The sequence below is a fragment of the Pseudorca crassidens genome, chromosome 15 (assembly GCF_039906515.1).
Source record: "Pseudorca crassidens isolate mPseCra1 chromosome 15, mPseCra1.hap1, whole genome shotgun sequence".
NCBI classification, from domain to species: Eukaryota; Metazoa; Chordata; class Mammalia; order Artiodactyla; family Delphinidae; genus Pseudorca; species Pseudorca crassidens.
Genome location: NC_090310.1, coordinates 62,388,169 through 62,407,386, shown reverse-complemented (window position 1 = coordinate 62,407,386; position 19,218 = coordinate 62,388,169). Strand labels below are relative to the sequence as shown.

Below are 19,218 nucleotides of genomic sequence, written 5' to 3'. Positions count from 1 at the left end.
CCCTCCTGCAGCAGAATGGCCAATGCAGCCCACATAGAAGGCACCCCTAGAGCATATACCACTGTTAACCAGAGGAAAATGTGCTGCTGAGTCCCATAGGATATCTCTTACACAGGGCCACTTCTCCAAATTCAGGAAATGTAACTGACCTACTTAATACATAGAAATAAAAACAGAGAATTAAGCAAAATGAGGAGACAGAGAATTAAGCAAAATGAGGAGACAGAGAACTATTTTCCATAAGAAAAAACAAGACAAAAACCTCAGAATAAGAACTTTATGGAGATAAGCAGTCTACCTGATAGAGTTCAAGGTAATGATCATAAAGATGCTCAATGAACTCAGGATAAAAATGGATGAAAACAGTGAGAAGCCTAGGGGTGCTGAACAGAGGCCAGTGAGTCCTGTGGCTGAAGCTGGCCCAATAGTGGGCAGGTAAGCCCTAATAGGTTAGGAGGGAGACTCAAAAATGGTGATGCTAGAACCAGTGTCTCTGTGGTAAAATGACTTCCCAAAATGGCTGCCACCACCATCTGTGTCCCCAGGGGGAGTCCAAGTTGCCTCCTGCCCCTCTGGGAGGTTCTCCAAGTGGGTCTGACCCAGGCTCCATTCAAATTCTTTCCTCTGTGCCAGGACTTGGAGTCTGTGAGATTTTGTCTGTGCCCTTTAAAAGCATAGTATTTGTTTCTTACAGCTATCCAGTTCTCCCATATGCAAGCCCCACTGGCTTTCAAAACTGGATATTCTAGGGGCTCATCTTGCCAGTGCAGGAACCCCAGGCTGAGGAGCCTGATATAAGGCTTGGACCCTTCACTCCTTGGGAATACCTCTGCAATTGTGATTATACTCCCATTTTTGTGGGTCATCTACCTGGGATCAGGCATCTTGACTATACTGTATCCCTGCCCTTCCACTCATCTTGTTGTGGTTCCCTTTTTAAATCTTTAGTTGTGGAAAATCTTTTCTGCTAGTCTTCAGGTCTGTCTCATAGATGGTTATTCTGTAAACAGTTGTGATTCTGATGTGCCCACTGGAAGAGGTGAGCTCAGGGTCTTCCTACTCTCCCATCTTGGGCACACCTTCTCTATCAGTAATTACATTAAATGTGAATGGATTAAATTCTCAAACACACACACACAGACTGGCTGAGTGGATTGAAAAAACAAGATCCAACTAAATGCTGTCTATAAGAGGCTCACTTTAGCTTTAAGAACATACATAGACTGAAAGTGAAAGGACGGAAAAAGATATTTTATGCAAGTGGTAGCCAAAGAGAGTAGAGCTGGCTCTATTTATATCAGAAAAATTAGACTTTTAGTAAAAATTAGTCAAACGAATAAAAGGTAGTCACTACATAATGATAAGGGATCAATTAAAGGGATATAACAATTATAAATATATACACCTAAAATTGTATTACACAAATATATAAAGCAAATACTATCACGATTGAAGGAGAAATATACAGCAATACAATAATAGTAGAGATCTTAAATACCTCACTTTTAAAAATAGATGGATCATGCAGATGGAAAATCAGTAAGAAAACTGGATTTTAATAATATGATAGACCAGATGGACCTAACAGACATTAATAGAACATTCCACTCAACAGCAACAAAATAAATATTCTTTTAAAGTACGTGTGGAAATTTCCCATGACAGATCAATTATATGTTGGACCACAAAACAAGGCTCAACAAATTCAAGAAGATAGAAATTATATCATGTAGCTTTCCTGAAAACAATTGAATAAAACTAGAAATAAGTAACAGGAAAAAAAACTATAAAATCCACAAATATGTGGAAATTAAATACACATTCCAGAAGAACCAATGGATCAAAGAAGAAACCAAAAGGAAAATTGAAAAGTACTTGAGACAACCAAAAATGAAAACTAAACATACTCAAAGTCTTGGGATGCAGCAAAAGCAGTTCTAAGATGGAAGTTTTTAGTGCCAACTATTTATATTAAGAAAAAAGACAGATCTCAAATCAATAACCTACTTTATGGCTCATGGAACTGGGAAAAGAACAAACTAAGCTCCAAGTTATCAGAAAGAAGGAAATAATAAAGATTACAGCAGAAATAAAAAGAGACTAGCAAGACAATAGAAAATGTCAACAAAACTGAGTTGATTTTTTAAAAACATAAACAAAATAACAAAGCTTTAGCTAAACTTAACCAAGGGGGGAAAAAAAGACATATTACACCATACACAAAATCAACTCAAAACTGATTAATGACTTAAATGTAAGACCTGAAACCATAAAACTCTTAGAAGAAAACATAGTAGAAAGCTATGTGAAATTAGTCCTGCAATGTTTTTTTTAAATTTGACTCTAAAAGTACAGGCAACTAATGCAAAATTAAACATGTGACTACATCAAATTAAGGAAACAATCAACCAAGTTAAAAGGCAATCTCCAGAAATATTTGAAAACCATACAACTGATAAGTAGTTAATATCCAAAATGTATAAAAAACTCATACAACTCAATATCAAAAAACAAACAAGACAATCAAAAAAATGGGCAGAAGACCTAAATAGACCTTTTTCCAAAAAAGTCATACAAATGACCAAAAGGCACATGAAAAGATGCTCAACATCACTAATTATCAGAGAAATGCAAATCAAAAGAAAAATGGTACAGCTGGACCCATTTGCAGGGCAAGAATAGAGATGCAGATGTAAAGAATGGACATGTGGACATGGTGGGGAAGGGGTGTGGGATGAATTGGGAGATTAGGATGACATATATACACTACCATGTGTAAAATAGATAGCTAGTGGAAACCTGTGCTATGTGTATAATGGAATGTTACTCATAAAAAAAGAATGGAATATTGCCATTTGCAGCAACATGGGTGGACCTAGAGAAACTAAGTGAAGTAAGTCAGAAAAAGAAAGACAAATAACATATGATATCAGTTATACGTGGCATCTAAAACATGATACAAATGAACTTATTTGCAAAACAGAAACAGACTCACAGACATAGAAAACAAACTTATAGTTACCAAGGAGAAAGAGGGTGGGGGAGGGATAAATTAGGAATTTGGGATTAGCAGATACACTCTATTATGTATAAAATAGATAAAGAACAAAGCCCTACTGTATAACACAGGGCACTCTATTCAATATCCTGTAATAAACTATAATGGAAAAGAATATAAAAAAGAATATATATATGTATAACTGAATCACTTCACTATACACCAGAAACTAACACAACATTGTAAATCAACTATACCTCAAGAAAAAAAAATTTTAAAGGGCAACAATATGAGGTGGTGGCTGTGTTAATTAAGTCGATTATGTATACATATATCAAATCATCATGATGTTATCTTAAATATATATACAATTTTTATTTGTAAAAATGTAAATAAAGATTCCTCCTGAGGAAAAAAAGGAATGAATATATACGGCTTAGGGAAGGTAGAAGAACTGTTCGGGTGTTGCTTACAGAGAAGCATAAGTCTGGTTTGCAAGAAGAACCTTCTCAGCAAAAGGGGACATGTATAAAAAAGGGCAAGAAATATATTAATTCCCAAGAACACAAGTTTCTTGTGAGGTCCATGGTGGGCATTGAAAGGGACACTACTGAAGTGAGAAGGGGATTATCATAAAGGGAGTTTAGAATTGATTCCTGTAATCACTGTACAGCTTTTGAAGGGTTTGGGAGGAAAAACAAAAATGTCAGATTTGGATTTTAGAAATGATTCCCTGGCAACTGTATGGAAAGATTGGAGTGAGTCAAAGGCATAAACAGAGACAAAGAGGTCAATAGGATGCAAATGTTATAGTATGTGTGCATTAATCTGATAGGGTTGCCATAATAAAGTACCACAGACTGGGTGGTTTAAACAGCAGAGCTTAATTTTCTCACAATTCTGGAAACTAGAAGTCAAGGTGCTGGTGAGATTGATTTCTTCTGAGGTCTCTCTCCTTGATTTGTAGATGTCCATCTCCTCTGTGTCTTCTCATGGATTTCCTTCTGTGGTGTGTCTGTTTCCTAATCTCTTCTTATAAAAATGTCAGTCATTTGGATTAGGACTCACCCTAATGATCTCATTTTAACTTAATTACCTCTTTAAATTACCTGTTTATCCTATCTCCAAATGCAGCCCCATTCTGAGGTACCGGGGATTAGGACTTCAACATATGAATTTTGAGGGGACACAATTCAGCCCATAACAATGTTCAAGGAAAGATGATGGCTGAATTAGAATAGTAGAGGTAGGGATGGAGAATAGGTGCTATGGAGGCAGACTTGGAAGCTCTTTGTGGCTGACATGATGAGTGGGGGCAGGGAGCAGTGAGGAAGAAGAAGGTATCTAGGATGTATTTTAGGATTATGGTTTGAGTATTTATGTTGAGAGCACTCTCCTGTTTCTCAGTCTCTTTTCATTCTTCATGCCTTTGCTATCTAAGATGGCATCTTCTGAAGTCATAGGTAAAGAATGGATCTTCACCATAATTTAAAGAGTGAAAATGGCTTTAAGAGTTGAAAGGCATATGGATTTTATAATCTAATACTTCCATTTTGGGGCTGGACAAAGTAAGTAGTAAGGTGACCTAGTCCCATCCTATTAACATATCTGTATTTCCCCTGCATCCTTTTCACTTCTTTGGGACTGTGGACATGGAGTCATGTTTATGAAACTCTCTAAGACTCCTGGGTCTACTTGTGGGCATAATTCCTCTAGCCAAAAAATACATTAAAACACTTAGTTCAAGAACAGGTAGGCTTGTAGGTATTATCTGCAGTCATTGGTGTAGTCTGGGTTGGAATTGAAGTGTTAATCGGAATCACTGTGCCTAGGTAATCTGAGATCCAGTCTCTAAGCCATTCCCCAGATATCCCAAGGACATCCTTTAAGGTTTGGGACATGAATGTTACTGCACATTATCACAGTGGGAAAAAACTAGAGAACTGAAGTGAAAGTACTTTGAGAAATGAGTTGAAGGGTTAGAAATTGCCATTATTTGATGATTTATGTACCTTGTCTTCAGTGTACATTCTCCAGTTATTATGTCAACAGAGGCTAGGGCTAATATTCAACTTTAGACCTGACTGGCATTGGCCTCTAAACCAAGACTGTCTGCTAAATGGGAACAACTTCCTCCTTAACTGCGACTGGGGATAATTTTTATTTGTGCCTGGATATACCATTTAGTGCTGGGTTTGTTACACATTTTAACCACAAGGAGGCTCACAAAACTTTCCCTTTCACTACACCTTCCACATTAAGGAAGTAGATCCTGGGTGGGAAGAGAAAAGGGAAGCTTTTATTACTGCAGCAATCATTTTTCCACCTTAAGGAAGAATAATGTCTGAGTTCAGGCATCATGGGTTCAAAGTCCTGCTACTGAGCTAGATATTTGTACCATTTGGGGCAAGTCACTTAAACTCTCTGTGACTTAGTTTCCTCTTCTGACCAAAGGACACAATACTATTTCCTACCTCATGGAGCTATTGTTAGGGCAAAATGAACTTATATATGTAAAGTGCTTAAGACAAGGCCTTGCACACAGTAAGTTCTCAGTAAAATTTGAGGGGTTTTTGTTGTTTAGTTAGTTAGTTTTCTTGTTTTACTATTTTCCCCTTCCACTCGTTTGGGACAGGTAATTGTTGTCTCCTGGTCAGAAGGCATGCCAATCTTTTAACAGCCAAGTGTGATTAAGGGGTTGGGGTAAGGGGCAGATTCCAAGCGTGAGAAAATAAGGCAGAACCTTGAGGTAAACCTTGAGCCAAAGAGGCAAAAAAAGATTTCTGGATCACACTGGCCTGTCTCAACAATCCAGGATGAGACATTAGATAAGAATGTGTGACCACGGTGGAATTTGCAATAGCCTGGAAAACTTCCACATTCAGAGACCTACAGCATCTAGTTAGAGGCTTAGGAATTCAGGATTCAGATTCTATAAAACTGGTTTACCATGAGAACTGATATCCCCGTCATACCATGGGACAACCTAGGGATGTTAAGCTATAGAGGACTGGAGAGACAAGAAAGAATGATAGCTGGAATGAGCATATATATATATATATATATATTTTTTTTTTAAGAAGATGTTGGGGGTAGGAGTTTATTAATTAATTTATTTATTTTTGCTGTGTTGGGTCTTCATTTCTGTGCGAGGGCTTTCTCTTGTTGTGGCAAGCGGGGACCACTCTTCATCACAGTACGCGGGCCTCTCACTATCATGGCCTCTCTTTTTGCGGAGCACAGGCTCCAGATGCACAGGCTCAGTAGTTGTGGCTCACGGGCCTAGTTGCTCTGTGGCATGTGGGATCCTCCCAGACCAGGGCTCGAACCCGTGTCCCCTGCATTAGCAGGCAGATTCTCAACCACTGCGCCAACAGGGAAGCCCGAGCATATATTTTTTAATGGATCATGTAAGGACCCAGTATCCTTAGATACTAAAGATCTAAGGACCATGCAGGTGACCTGGATGGCCACCTTACTGACTCATTACAGTAACTGCCAAAACTCTCTTGTCAGAAGTCTTAAGTTGATACTTAGCTGTACTTGCCATAGCCCTGTAGGTCATCTCTTCTTTCTTGGCAGGTTCTGATGGTTTATGCTTTGCAGGGATGCAACAAAGCTTTCTTAACCCACATTTTTCTTTCTTCTTCTCATTTTCTTTGCAATGCTTCCTGCACCTGCCAGTTCCATAACCACACTTTCTGGTCCATCCATCTATCAAAATAAACAAATACATGAAAAAGTAAAGACAATTATACTAAAGACATTGGTAATTGTAGTAATAATGGTTAGAACAAGCTACTGAAGTGTAATGGCATTCTTGGGAATATCAAATAAAGCTGTGCGTGTAGAATGCTTACTGCTGGTCTTGATATGTATTAGATATGAGTAGTTATTGCCCTTCCTCCAACCAGATCTAATTGGACTTTATTTTTATGCTTAGGATATTTCCATCTCCGTCAATTTTCAGTCTCACCAACACTGGTTCCTCCTTGTTCCCAAATCTACATGCTTGCCAAGGAATGAGACTATGCCTTCAATTACCTGTTTTTTCCCTCTGCATTCATTATTCACTCAACAGTGATTTTTTGAGCACCTACCATGTGCCAGGCACTGTTCTAGGTGCATGCCCCAGATGATGTCTGGAGCAGTACTTTGAACACTGAGTGATCAATTTGTATTGCTGATCAGCAGGCAGATGTTCTAAGCTCTACATAGGTCAATAGAACACAGAGTATAGACCCAGCTTCCTCAGCACATTAAGTTCAGTTGAGAGACCATAATATCTTGGTTTAAATTATGATTACCTTTACTTGTTTTTTCCTCCAAACTCCCCTCCTGGGAGATAACTCCCAATTGTTTCTTTCTCACTAGGATATCTGGACTGGAAAAAAATCAGAGTCAGGATGACTGCACTCCCTCAGCTATTCCAATTGCCCTCACTGTAGTTTAAGGCAGGCTGAAGCCAACTCAGGATTAGCCCATGATTATCTTCTTTTGCTTCTAGAACAAATGAGTGATTAACAAATACTTTCAGTTTGAAAAGGTGAATCAAGAGAGGATGCAACTTCCAACAGCAATGACCCAAAGGGAAATCATGGAATTAGAAATCATAAATTTTAGAACCCCTGGGAAGTCCCAAGTGGAAAACATTTTTGTTAGAAAGTTATTCACCACTTGGCCATGAAGTCTGTTGTATTGTTACAGTGCTTTGGCCACGTTCAATCTGGAATCCAGAATCTTCTGTCGTAGCCCAAGCTCCACACCTTGAGCCTGTTTTACAAACCTGTAGATAACCAACATCAACCTACAAAATTTTCACTATACATGCTAAGAGCAAGATGCCCCCTCTGATTGATTTAAAGGAGGATTCAAAGACAAACAACAATGGAGAGGCAAAGTAATGGGACTGGTTACTGCAAGATGTGGTACAGAAGTGGTATCAGTTGGAAGTGATAGATGCCTGGGATGAGAACATGTTGACATTTGGGACAGGATATTAAGGACACTAGGAATTTGGGGGTTGCTTCTGCATATGGAAGGGGATTCATTCAAGAAACACTGGAGATATTCAAGATGGCAGGGGAGTAGTTGGACATGGAGTTCATCTCTCTCCACAGATACATCAGGAATACATTTATACATGCAACAATTCTCACAGAACACCAGTTGAAAACTAGCAGAAAAACTTGGACACCAGAAAGGACTATAAAGATCCCTTCATAACTAGTATCAAGAGATCAACTTTCAAGTGCTCAGATTCTTTATTTTGCCTGATAAACCTGCTGTAGAAGATCTTTCTTTCTTTCTTTTTTTTTTTTTTTTGCGGTACGCGGGCCTCTCACTGTTGTGGCCTCTCCCGTTGTGGAGCACAGGCTCCAGATTCACAGGCTCAGCAGCCATGGCTCATGGACCCAGCCGCCCCACGGCATGTGGGATCCTTCCGGACCGGGACACAAACCCATGTCCCCTGCATCGGCAGGCAGACTCTCAACCACTGCGCCACCAGGGAAACCCTAGAAGATCATTTTTGAAGGAACTTCAAATGGCAGAGGAGTAAGACGTGGAGATCACCTTCCTTCCCACAAATACATCAAAAATACATCTACATGTGGAACAACTCCTAGAGAACACCTACTGAACACTGGCAGAAGACCTCAGACTTCCCAAAAGGCAAGAAACTCCCCACATACCTGGGTAAGGCAAAAGAAAAACAAAAAAAAACAGAGACAAAAGAATAGGGATGAGACCTACACCTGTGGGAGGGAGCTGTGAAGGAGGAAAAGTTTCCACACACTAGGAAGTCCCTTCACTGGTGGAAACAGGGGGTGGGTGGGAAGGGGAAGCTTCAGAGCCATGGAGGAGAGTGCAGCAACGGGGGTGCAGAGGGCAAAGCGGAGAGATGCTTGCACAGAGGATCAGTGCCGCCCAGCATCACCATCCTGAGAGGCTTGTTTGCTCACCTGCTGGGGCGGGTCGGGGCTGGGAGCTGAGGATCAGGCTTCGGAGTTCAGATCCCAGGGAGAGGACTTCGTGAACACAGCCTGAAGGGGGCTAGTGCACCAAAGCTAACTGGGAGGGAGTCCAGGAAAAAGTCTGGAACTGCCTAAGAGTCAAGAGACCATTGATTTGGGGTGGGCGAGGAGAGGGGATTCAGAATACCACCTAAACAAGCTTCAGAACACCACCTAAATGAGCTTCAAAGATGGACGGGGGCCGTGGCTATCAGCGTGGATACCAGAGACTGGCATGAAATGCTAAGGTTGCTGCTTCAGCCACCATAAAGCCTGTGTGCAAGCACAGGTCACTAACCATAACCCTCCCAGGAGCCTGTGCAGCCCACCACTGCCAGGGTCCCTTGATCAAGAGACAACTTCCCCAGGAGAACACATTGCACATTTCAGGCTGTTGCAACACAACAGCCTCTGCCACAGCAGGCTCTCGCTATGTTCCTTACCCCTCCCTCCCCCCAGCCTGAGTGAGCCAGAACCACCTACTCAGCTGCTCCTTTAACCCCCTCCTGTTTGGGCAAAAACAGACGCCATAGGGTAACCTAGATGCAGAGGCAGGGCCAAATCCAAAGCTGAACCCAGGAGCTGTGCGAACAAAGAAAAGAAAGGGAAGTTTCTCCATGCAGGCTCAGGAGCAGCAGATTAAGTCTCCACAATCAACTTGCTGTACCTTGCATCTGTGGAATACCTGAATAGACAACTAATAATCCCAAAATCGAGGCGATGGACTTTGGGAGCAACTGTAGACTTGGGGTTTGTTGTATGCGACTGATCAGTTTCTGATTTTTATGTTTATCTTAGTATAGTTTTTAACACTTGTTATCATTGGTGGATTTGTTTATTGGTATGGTTGCTCTCTTTTTTTTAAATTATTTTTTAAATTTTTAAATTTTAATAATTTAATTTCTTTTTCATTTTAATAACTTTATTTTACTGTATTTTCTTTCTTTCGTTCTTTCTCTTCTCACTTTTCTTCTGAGCCATGTGGCTGACAGGGTCTTAGTGCTCCGGCTGGGTGTCAGGCCTGAGTCTCTGAGGTGGGAGAGCCGAGTTCAGGACATTGGTCCACCAGAGACAACCCAGTCCCATGTAATATCAATTGGTGTAAGCTCTCCCAGAGATCTCTGTCTCAACGTTAAGACCCAGCTTCACTAAACATCCAGCAGGCTCCAGTGCTGGACACCACATGCCAAATAACTAGCAAGACAGGAATACAACACCACCCATTAGCAGAGGGGCTGCCTAAAATCATAATAAGTTCACAGACACCCCAAAGCACACCACCAGATGTGGTCCTGCCCACCAGAAAGACAAGATCCAGCCTCATACATCAGAACACAGGCACCAGTCCTCTCCACCAGGAAGCCTACGAAACCCACTGAACCAACCTTACCAACTGGGGGCAGACACCAAAAACAATGGGAACTACAAACCCGCAGACGGCAAAAAGGAGACCCCAAAACACAGTAAGTGAAGCAAAATGAGGAAACAGAGAAATACACAGCAGATGAAGGAGCAAAGTAAAAACACACCAGACCAAACAAATGAAGAGGAAATAGGGAATTTTGTAGCAATACAATTCTACCTCAAAAAACAAGAAAAATCTCAAATAAACAACTTAATCTTACACCTAAAGCAATTAGAGAAAGACAAAAAACAACAACAAAGTTAGCAAAGGAAAAGAAATCATAAAGATCAGATAAGAAATAAATGAAAAAGAAATGAAGAAAACAATAGCAAAGATCAATAAATCTAAAACCTGAGTCTTTGAGAAGATAAACAAAATTGAAAAACCATTAGCCAGACTCATCAAGAAAAAAAGGGAGAGGATTCAAATCGAGAGGATTAGAAATAAAAAATGAGAAGTAACAACTGACACTGCAGGAATACAAAAGTCCATGAGAGATTACTACAAGCAACTATATGCCAATAAAATGGACAACCTGGAAGAAATGAACAAATTCTTAGAAAAGCACAACCTTCCGAGATTGAATCAGAAAGTTATACATAATATAAACTGACAAATCACTAGCACTGAAATTGAAACTGTGATTAAAAATCTTCCAACAAACAAAAGCCCAGGACCAGATGGCTTCATAGGTGAATTCTATCAAATACTTAGAGAAGACCTAACACCTATCCTTCTCAAACTCTTCCAAAATGTAGCAGAGGGAGGAACACTCCCAAACTCATTTTACGAGGCCACCATCACCCTGATACCAAAACAGGACAAATATGTCACAAAAAGAAAACTACAAGCCAATATCTCTAATAAACATAGATGCAAATTCCTCATCAAAATACTAGCAAACAGAATACAACAGCACATTAAAAGGATCATACACCATGATCAAGTGGGGTTTATCCCAGGGATGCAAAGATTCTTCAATATATGCAAATTAATCAATGTGATACAACATATTAACAAATTGAAGGAGAAAAACCATATGATCATCTCAATAGATGTAGAAAAAGCTTTCAACAAAATTTAGCACCGATTTATGATAAAAACCCTCCAGAAAGTAGGCACAGAGGGAACTTACCTCAACATAATAAAGGCCATATATGACAAATCCACAGTCAACATTGTTCTCAATGGTGAAAAACTGAAATCATTTCCTCTAAGATCAGGAACAAGACAAGGTTGTCCACTCGCACCACTATTATTCAACATAGTTTTAGAAGTTCTAGCCTCAGCAATCAGAGAAGAAAAAGAAATAAAAGGAATCCAAATCAGAAAAGAAGAAGAAAAGCTGTCACTGTTTGCAGATGACATGATACTATACATAGAGAATCCTAAAGATGCCACCAGAAAACTAATAGAGCTAATCAATGAATTTGGTAAAGTAGTAGGATACAAAATTAATGCACAGAAATCTCTGGCATTCTTATACACTAATGATGAAAAATCTGAAAGTGAAATTAAGAAAACACTCCTATTTACCATTGCAACAAAATGAATAAAAAATCTAGGAATAAACATACCTAAGGAGACAAAAGGCCTGTATGCAGAAAATTATAAGACACTGATGAAAGAAATTAAAGATGATGCAAATAGATGGAGAGATATACCATGTTCTTGGATTGGTAGAATCAACATTCTGAAAATGACTCTACTACCCAAAGCAATCTACAGATTCAATGCAATCCTTATCAAACTACAAATGGCATTTTTCCCAGAAGTAGAACAAAAAATTTCACAATTTCTATGGAAACACAAAACACCCCGAATAGCCAAAGCAATCTTGAGAACGAAAAATGGAGCTGGAGGAATCAGGCTCCCTGACTTCAGACTATACTACAAAGCTACAGTAATCAAGACAGTATGGTACTGACACAAAAACAGAAAGATAGATCAATGGAACAGGATAGAAAGCCCAGAGATAAACCCATGCATATATGGCCATCTTATCTTTGATAAAGAAGGCAAGAATATACAGTGGAGAAAAGACAGCCTCATCAATAAGTGGTCCTGGGAAAACTGGACAGTTACATGTAAAAGAATGAAATTAGAACACTTCCTAATATTGTACACAAAAATAAACTCAAAATGGATTAAAGACCTAAATGTAAGGCCAGACACTATCAAACTCTTAGAGGAAAACATAGGCAGAATACTCAATGACGTAAATCACAGCAAGATCCTTTTTGACCCACCTCCTAGAGAAATGGAAATAAAAACAAACAAATGGGACCTAATGAAACTTAAAAGCTTTTGCACAGCAAAGGAAACCATAAACAAGACAAAAAGACAACCCTGAGAAATGGGGAAAATATTTCCAAACGGAGCAACTGACAAAGGATTAATCTGCAAATTATACAAGCAGCTCACGCAGCTCAATACCAAAAAACCAACAACCCAATCCAAAAATGGGCAGAAGACCTAAATAGACATTTCTCCAAAGAAGATATACAGACTGCCAACAAACACATGAAAGGATGCTCAACATCACTAATCATTAGAGAAATGCAAATCAAAAGTACAATCAGGTATCACCTTACACCACTCAGAATGGCCATCATTAAAAAAATCTACAAACAATAAATGCTGTAGAGAGTGTGGGGAAAAGGGAACCCTCTTGCACTGTTGGTGGGAATGTGAATTGATACAGCCACTATGGAGAACAGTTTGGAGGTTACTTAAAAATCTAAAAATAAAGCTACCATATGACCCAGCAATCCCACTCTTGGGCATATACCCTGAAAAAACCATAATTCTAAATGAGTCATGTACCACAATGTTCATTGCAGCACTATTTGCAATAGCTAGGACATGGAAGTAACCTAAGTGTCCATCGACACATGAATGGATAAAGAAGATGTGGCACATATATACAAGGGAATATTACTCAGCCATAAAAAGAAATGAAATTGAGTTATTTGTAGTGAGGTGGATGGACCTAGAGTCTGTCATACAGAGTGAAGTAAGTCAGAAAGCGAAAAACAAATATCATATGCTAACACATACATATGGAATCTAAATAAAACAAAATGGTTCTGAAGAACCTAGGGGCCAGACAAGAATAAAGACACAGGTGTAGAGAATGGACTTGAGGACAAAGGGAGGGGGAAGGGTAAGCTGGGATAAAGTGAGAGAGTGGCATTGACGTATGTACAATACCAAAGGTAAAATAGATAACTAGTGGGAAGCGGCCACATAGCACAGGGAGATCAGCTCGGTGCTTTGTGACCACCTAGAGCGGTGGGATAGGGAAGGTGGGAGGGAGATGCAAGAGGGAGGGGATATGGGGATATATGTATATACATAGCTGATTCACTTTGTTATACAGCAGAAGCTAACACAACATTGTAAAGAAATTATACTGCAATTAAAAAGAAAAAGAAAAGAAATCCTGGACTCTGTTGATGTTTGCCAGGTTCCCCTATGAGAAGCACCATCATGGTCACGGTTACAGTCTGCCTTTACAATGGGGCATATTCATTATAAGGCTTTTCATCAGATCTGTACCATCCCTCTGAGCTGTTCTCATTCCCATACATGTTTAGTTTTCCAATGATTCTATGAGTTGAACCCCATCGTTACTCCTTTTTCCCTCCTCTCCATGATCTTGTTACCTGGGGAAGCCTGAGTCAGGACCACAAGGACAGCTAAGGCCAGGAACAAGAGTTTGCTATATCCCGGGAGGGGTGAGGAACCATCTAGCAGCATACTGATTGTGCTAGGGAGGGTAGGTTTTCACTCTGTGTTTTATTGACTTGGGTAGGGCTGAGTCACGGACAATAAATCAGAGAAGGACAGAATGTTCCACTACCCAGGACATCAACCTATAGGTCAGCAATGTAAATTGATCATCCAGTATTCAGAGTCCTTCTCTTGACATCATCTGGGAAGGTGGAAGGCATTAGCAGAGGACATACAAGTCCTGCAAGTCTGTGGCATTGTGGAGAGAATGGACCCACTTTCCAAGAAACCTTTCCCACTCCTCTCCTTGGGCAGTTGAGCCCCCTCCCTTATATTCTCACAGCCTCTGTGCTTCCTTTTTTCTATCATAATGTTTATCATGATAAGTTGGAACTAAGTATTTTTCTAATTTATCTCCTCTATTGGATGACACTGGCAACTTTTACAGACCACGAGACCTCTGAAAGTAGGGACTGGCTGTGATTTCTTTATGTCCAGACTGTGCAGTGAACACTTGTTGAAAACAATGAATGAATAAATGCATTATGGTATTCCCTTATAGCCACATAGATCTTAGAATCGGCATTTCTCAGTTAAGAAAATGCAGGCCCACAGAGTGGAAGAGAATTGTCTAGAGTTACACTATGGGCAAGAAAGAAAAGACTGAGAGCCCTCATAACCCAACTCGTAGTCCAGCTCTTTTTAACTGCATTTTTCTCCTTATTACCTACTCCAAATCCTTGATATTAGTGCTTTGAGGCCTTTCTTGGACTCTGGCTCCGAAGAAGGGAGCAACAGAGACGGTATAGAAGGGGGCACTCCCTTGGCTCCTTCAGGACGTCTGTCTGTGAGCCCACTGGATTTTCTTTTTTGACTCCTTGGTATGTCTTATGGCTACTTTACATCTTTTAATACGTCCAGTGTTCTTCTATTATAGTCTCTTCTTTGTGAAGTTGGCAGGTGTTAGGGGCAGCATGATGGGGTTCATGAAGTCTTTTTCCCTTGATATCTAGATAGCATGCTGTCCAGGAAAGCAGTGAGCATGGAGCCACCCACTGAATCTCACTGTCTCTCAGTAACTGTGATAAAAACTTTACATACTTGACCCCTTAGAATCCTCACAGGATCCCTGACAGGTAGATGCGATATGCTCAGGGTTACATAGTGTTTAGAGTGAAGTATGGATTTAGATCTGGTTTACCTGTCCCCAGAGCATATGTTCTTTCTATCATCACAGAGGATCAATGCCTGAGTAATGAAGGAAGAAGAGGCCCATTTAACCTGAAAAGCAGTAATGGGCTGAAGAGAGTTATAGTTGTTATCTTCTGAAAAGGCATGTTCTGTGCAAGCCTAGAGGGCAGAACTAAAAGTTCTGGGTGGAAACTGCGGGGAGCAGGTTTAAGCTAATTGGAAAGACCTCTGATGATTGAAGTCATCCAGAAACAATTGGACAGTCTGGGAGAAGTGGTGGCTCCCAATGTCCAAATGCTGCAAACTGAGTCTGTGTGACCACTTCTCTCAGATTCTGTAGGAAGCACTGCTGTGTTCGCTGGATAGGGATCTATTTACTAGGCACAGTTCTAGGCACTGGGTCTAAAAGGAGAAGAGAGCAATGTCCTGCCACTCTGGTTAGGGAGAGAGACAACAAACATATGATGCCGGATGGTGACGAGTACTATAAAGAAAAATAAAGCAGGATAAGGGATACAGAATAATATGATATATGGGGTGTGTGTGTATTTTGAACAGGTTGTGCAGGGAAGGACTCTCTGAGGAAGTGATATTGAGTAGAAAACTACATGTACTGAGGAAGTGAGACACATGGATATCTAGAATCTCCAGGCAGAGAGAACAGCAAGAGCAAAGGTTCTAAGGAAAGAAAGTGCTAGGTGTGTTAGGAAGAGCAAAAGTCAAGTGTACCTGCAGTAGAATGAGTTGAGGGGATGAATAAAAGAAGCGAGAATCATACAGGCAGGCAGAACTATAGTATGTCAGATCTTGTAGGTCTCTATTAAGTACTTTGTAATTTATTTGATATATGATAGGGAATTGTGACTTACATTTTAAGAGATCATTTAAATCTGAAAGTTTGTTTTTGTCTTTTTGCCTGTAAGACATCACTTTCTCCATCTGTGAAAGTACAGTATTTGGGCTAAACAAGTGTTTTCTGGAATGTGTCACTGCCCATGTCACTGGCAGTATGTGTTTTTCATAACTTTTATTTTAATGCTTATTTGAGAAAAAAAATCACTAGACCTTGATCTGGTAATTTTACAGATAACATCACTTAGGATGTGATCAAATACAGATTTAAGAAAATAGTCTGTTGGTTTCTATAAAAAATATTAAGTAAATAATTCTACAGCTTATAGATGATAATGCAAAAAAAATTGTAAGATGATATATAAATGGCTAAAGTTTGGGCTACAAAATTGAAAAAGACCATTCTTTGGAAGAGAAAACTGAAGGCCAGAGAGGTCAGTCAACTTTCTGAAGGCCACACAGCTGGTAAGCCATGGAGTCAGGAATGGGACTTTAGTCCACCTGACTCCAAAGCCATTGCTCCTTACAACAGAGAATATTGTCTCACCAAACACATAAGTCTTCTGGCTGTAATTATGTCTTTATTTATTTATTTTATTAATTTTGGAATTGTTATAGATTAACAAGAAGTTGCAAAGATAGTAAAGAAATTCTGTGTACATTTTACCCAGTTTCCCCAAATATTACATTTTGAATAACTATAGTACAATGTCAAAACAAGGAAACTGACATTGGTACAATATATATGTATATTTCAATGTCATTTTTCACAGGTGTTGATTAGTGTAAGCAATCCATATGCAAAACTACTCAATCACCACAAAGATTTTCTTTGTGCTGCCCCTTTATAGTAACACTCAACCCCCTACTTCCTTAGCATCCCTAACCCCTGGCAACAAACTATTTTTTCTCCATCTTTCTAATTTTGTCATTTTGAGAATGTTATATAAATAGAATCATACAGAATATGACTTCTGAGATCACTGTGTATATCGATAGTTTGTTCCTGTTATTGCTGCATAGTGTTCCATAGTATGGATGTACTGCAGTTTATCTAACCATTAACATATTATAGAACATTTTGGTTGTTTCCAGATTTTGGTTATTACAAATAAAGCTGCTATGAACATTTGCATACAGGTTTGTTTGTGAACATATGTTTTAATTTCTCTGGATAAATGCCTAGGGGTTTGATAGATGGATTCCATGATAGTTGTAAATTTAGCTTTTTAAAAGACTGCCGAACTATTTTTCAGAGTGCCTGCACCACTCAACATTCTCACCAGCAATGTGTGAGAGATTCAGTTTCTCCTCATCACTGTGTGATACTGTCATGGTTTTTAATTCTAGCTGTTGCAATAGATATGTAGTACTATCTCATCTTGTTCTTAAATTGCATTTCCCTAATTGCCAGTGATGTTAAACATCTTTTCATGTACTTATTTGCCATCCACATATCATCTTTGGTGAAATGTCTTTTCATTTCCCCACTTTCTAAATGTTATAAACTCTATATATGAGTTCTTTGTTGGATATTTTTTTGTAAATAATATCTCTCAGTCTATGCTTTTTCTTTTAATCCATTTCATGTTTTTTTAATTCATTGCCTCACATAGTTATTTGTTTCTTTTTTGTGGTGAAAACAAGATCTACTCTTTTAGCAAATTTGAAGAATACAACATTGTTAACTATAGAAACATTGTTGTACAATAGATCTTCAGCACTTATTCATCTCGCATAACTGAAGCTTTGTACTACTGGCTGACATCTCCCCATTTCCCCCTCCACACAGACCCTGGTAACCACTATCTACTCTCGGCTTCCATGAGTTTAAATATGGAGATTCCACATACAAATGAAATCATAAAGTGTTTTTCTTTCTTCATCTGACTTATTTAAGTTAGCATAATGTTTTTCAGGTCCATATATGTTGTCACAAAAGGCAGATTTCTTTCTTTTTAAAATGCTGATTAATATGCCACGGTGTGTGTGTGTGTGCGTGTGTGTGTGTATACGTACATATATACGTCTTCTCTTTCCATTCACCTGTCGACAGACATTTGGGTTATTTCTATATCTTGACTATTGTGATAAATACTGCAATGAACATGAGAGTGCAAATATCTCTTCAAGATAGTGATTTTATTACATCCATAAGCGGGATTCCTGGATCATGTGGTAGTTCTATTTTTAATTTTTTGAGGAAACTCCATACTGTTTTCCATAGTGGCTGTACAATATTTAATAATACTGCTTTCCATCAATGAACACAGAGTATCTTTCCATTTATTTGTGTCTTCAATTTCTTTCCACAGTGTTTTACAGGAAAAATATTCTCTGACATAAATTGTAGCAATGTTTTCTTAGGTCAGTCTCCCAAGGCAATAGAAATAAAAGAAAAAACAAACAAAGGGGATCTAATCAAACTTATAGCCTTTCACACAGCAAAGAAAACCACAAATGAAACAAAAATTCAACCTATGGACTGGGAGAAAATATTTGCAAATGATGCAACTGACAAGGGCTTAGTTTGCAAAATATACAAACAGCTCATACAACTCAAAAAAAAAAAAAAAAAACAATCAAGAAGTGAGCAGAAGACCTAAGTAGACATTTCTTCAAAGAAGACATAAAGATGGCCAATAGGCACATGAAAAGATGATCAACATCGCTAATTATCAGAGAAATGCAAATCAAAACTACAATGAAGTATCACTTCACACCCATCAGAATGACCATCATCAAAAAGTCCACGAACAATAAATGCTGGAGAGGATGTGGAGAAAAGGGAACACTTCTACACTGTTGGTGGGAATATAAATTTGTGACACCACTATGGAGAACAGTATGGAGGTTCCTTAAAAAACTAAAAATAGAGTTACCATATGATCCAGCAATCCCACTCTTGGGCATATATCCAGAAAAGATGAAAACTCTAATTCAAAAAGATACATGCACACCAATGTTCATGACAGAAATATGTACAATAGCCAAGACATGGAAGGAACCTAAATGTCCATCAA

The 19,218-nt window shown here is 39.0% G+C and overlaps 1 protein-coding gene across 1 annotated transcript; it reads right to left on the bottom strand.

The window, feature by feature from the left end:
* Positions 1–6,473: 6,473 nt before the first annotated feature.
* On the bottom strand, positions 6,474–14,179 carry DEFB115 (defensin beta 115). The gene is made up of 2 exons (XM_067708500.1): positions 14,086–14,179; positions 6,474–6,712 (listed from the first exon to the last, which is right to left on the bottom strand). The coding sequence occupies exons 1-2, from the start codon at positions 14,177–14,179 to the stop codon at positions 6,474–6,476; spliced, it is 333 nt and encodes a 110-aa protein (XP_067564601.1).
* Positions 14,180–19,218: the final 5,039 nt, after the last annotated feature.

Coding starts and splice junctions, on each gene's coding strand:
- DEFB115 (XM_067708500.1), bottom strand. CDS start 14,179: ATGCTGCTAGATGGTTCCTCACCCCTCCCGGGATATAGCAAACTCTTG. Junction 6,713..14,085: donor CCTGACTCAGGCTTCCCCAG/GTAACAAGATCA, acceptor TTATTTTGATAG/ATGGATGGACCAGAAAGTGT.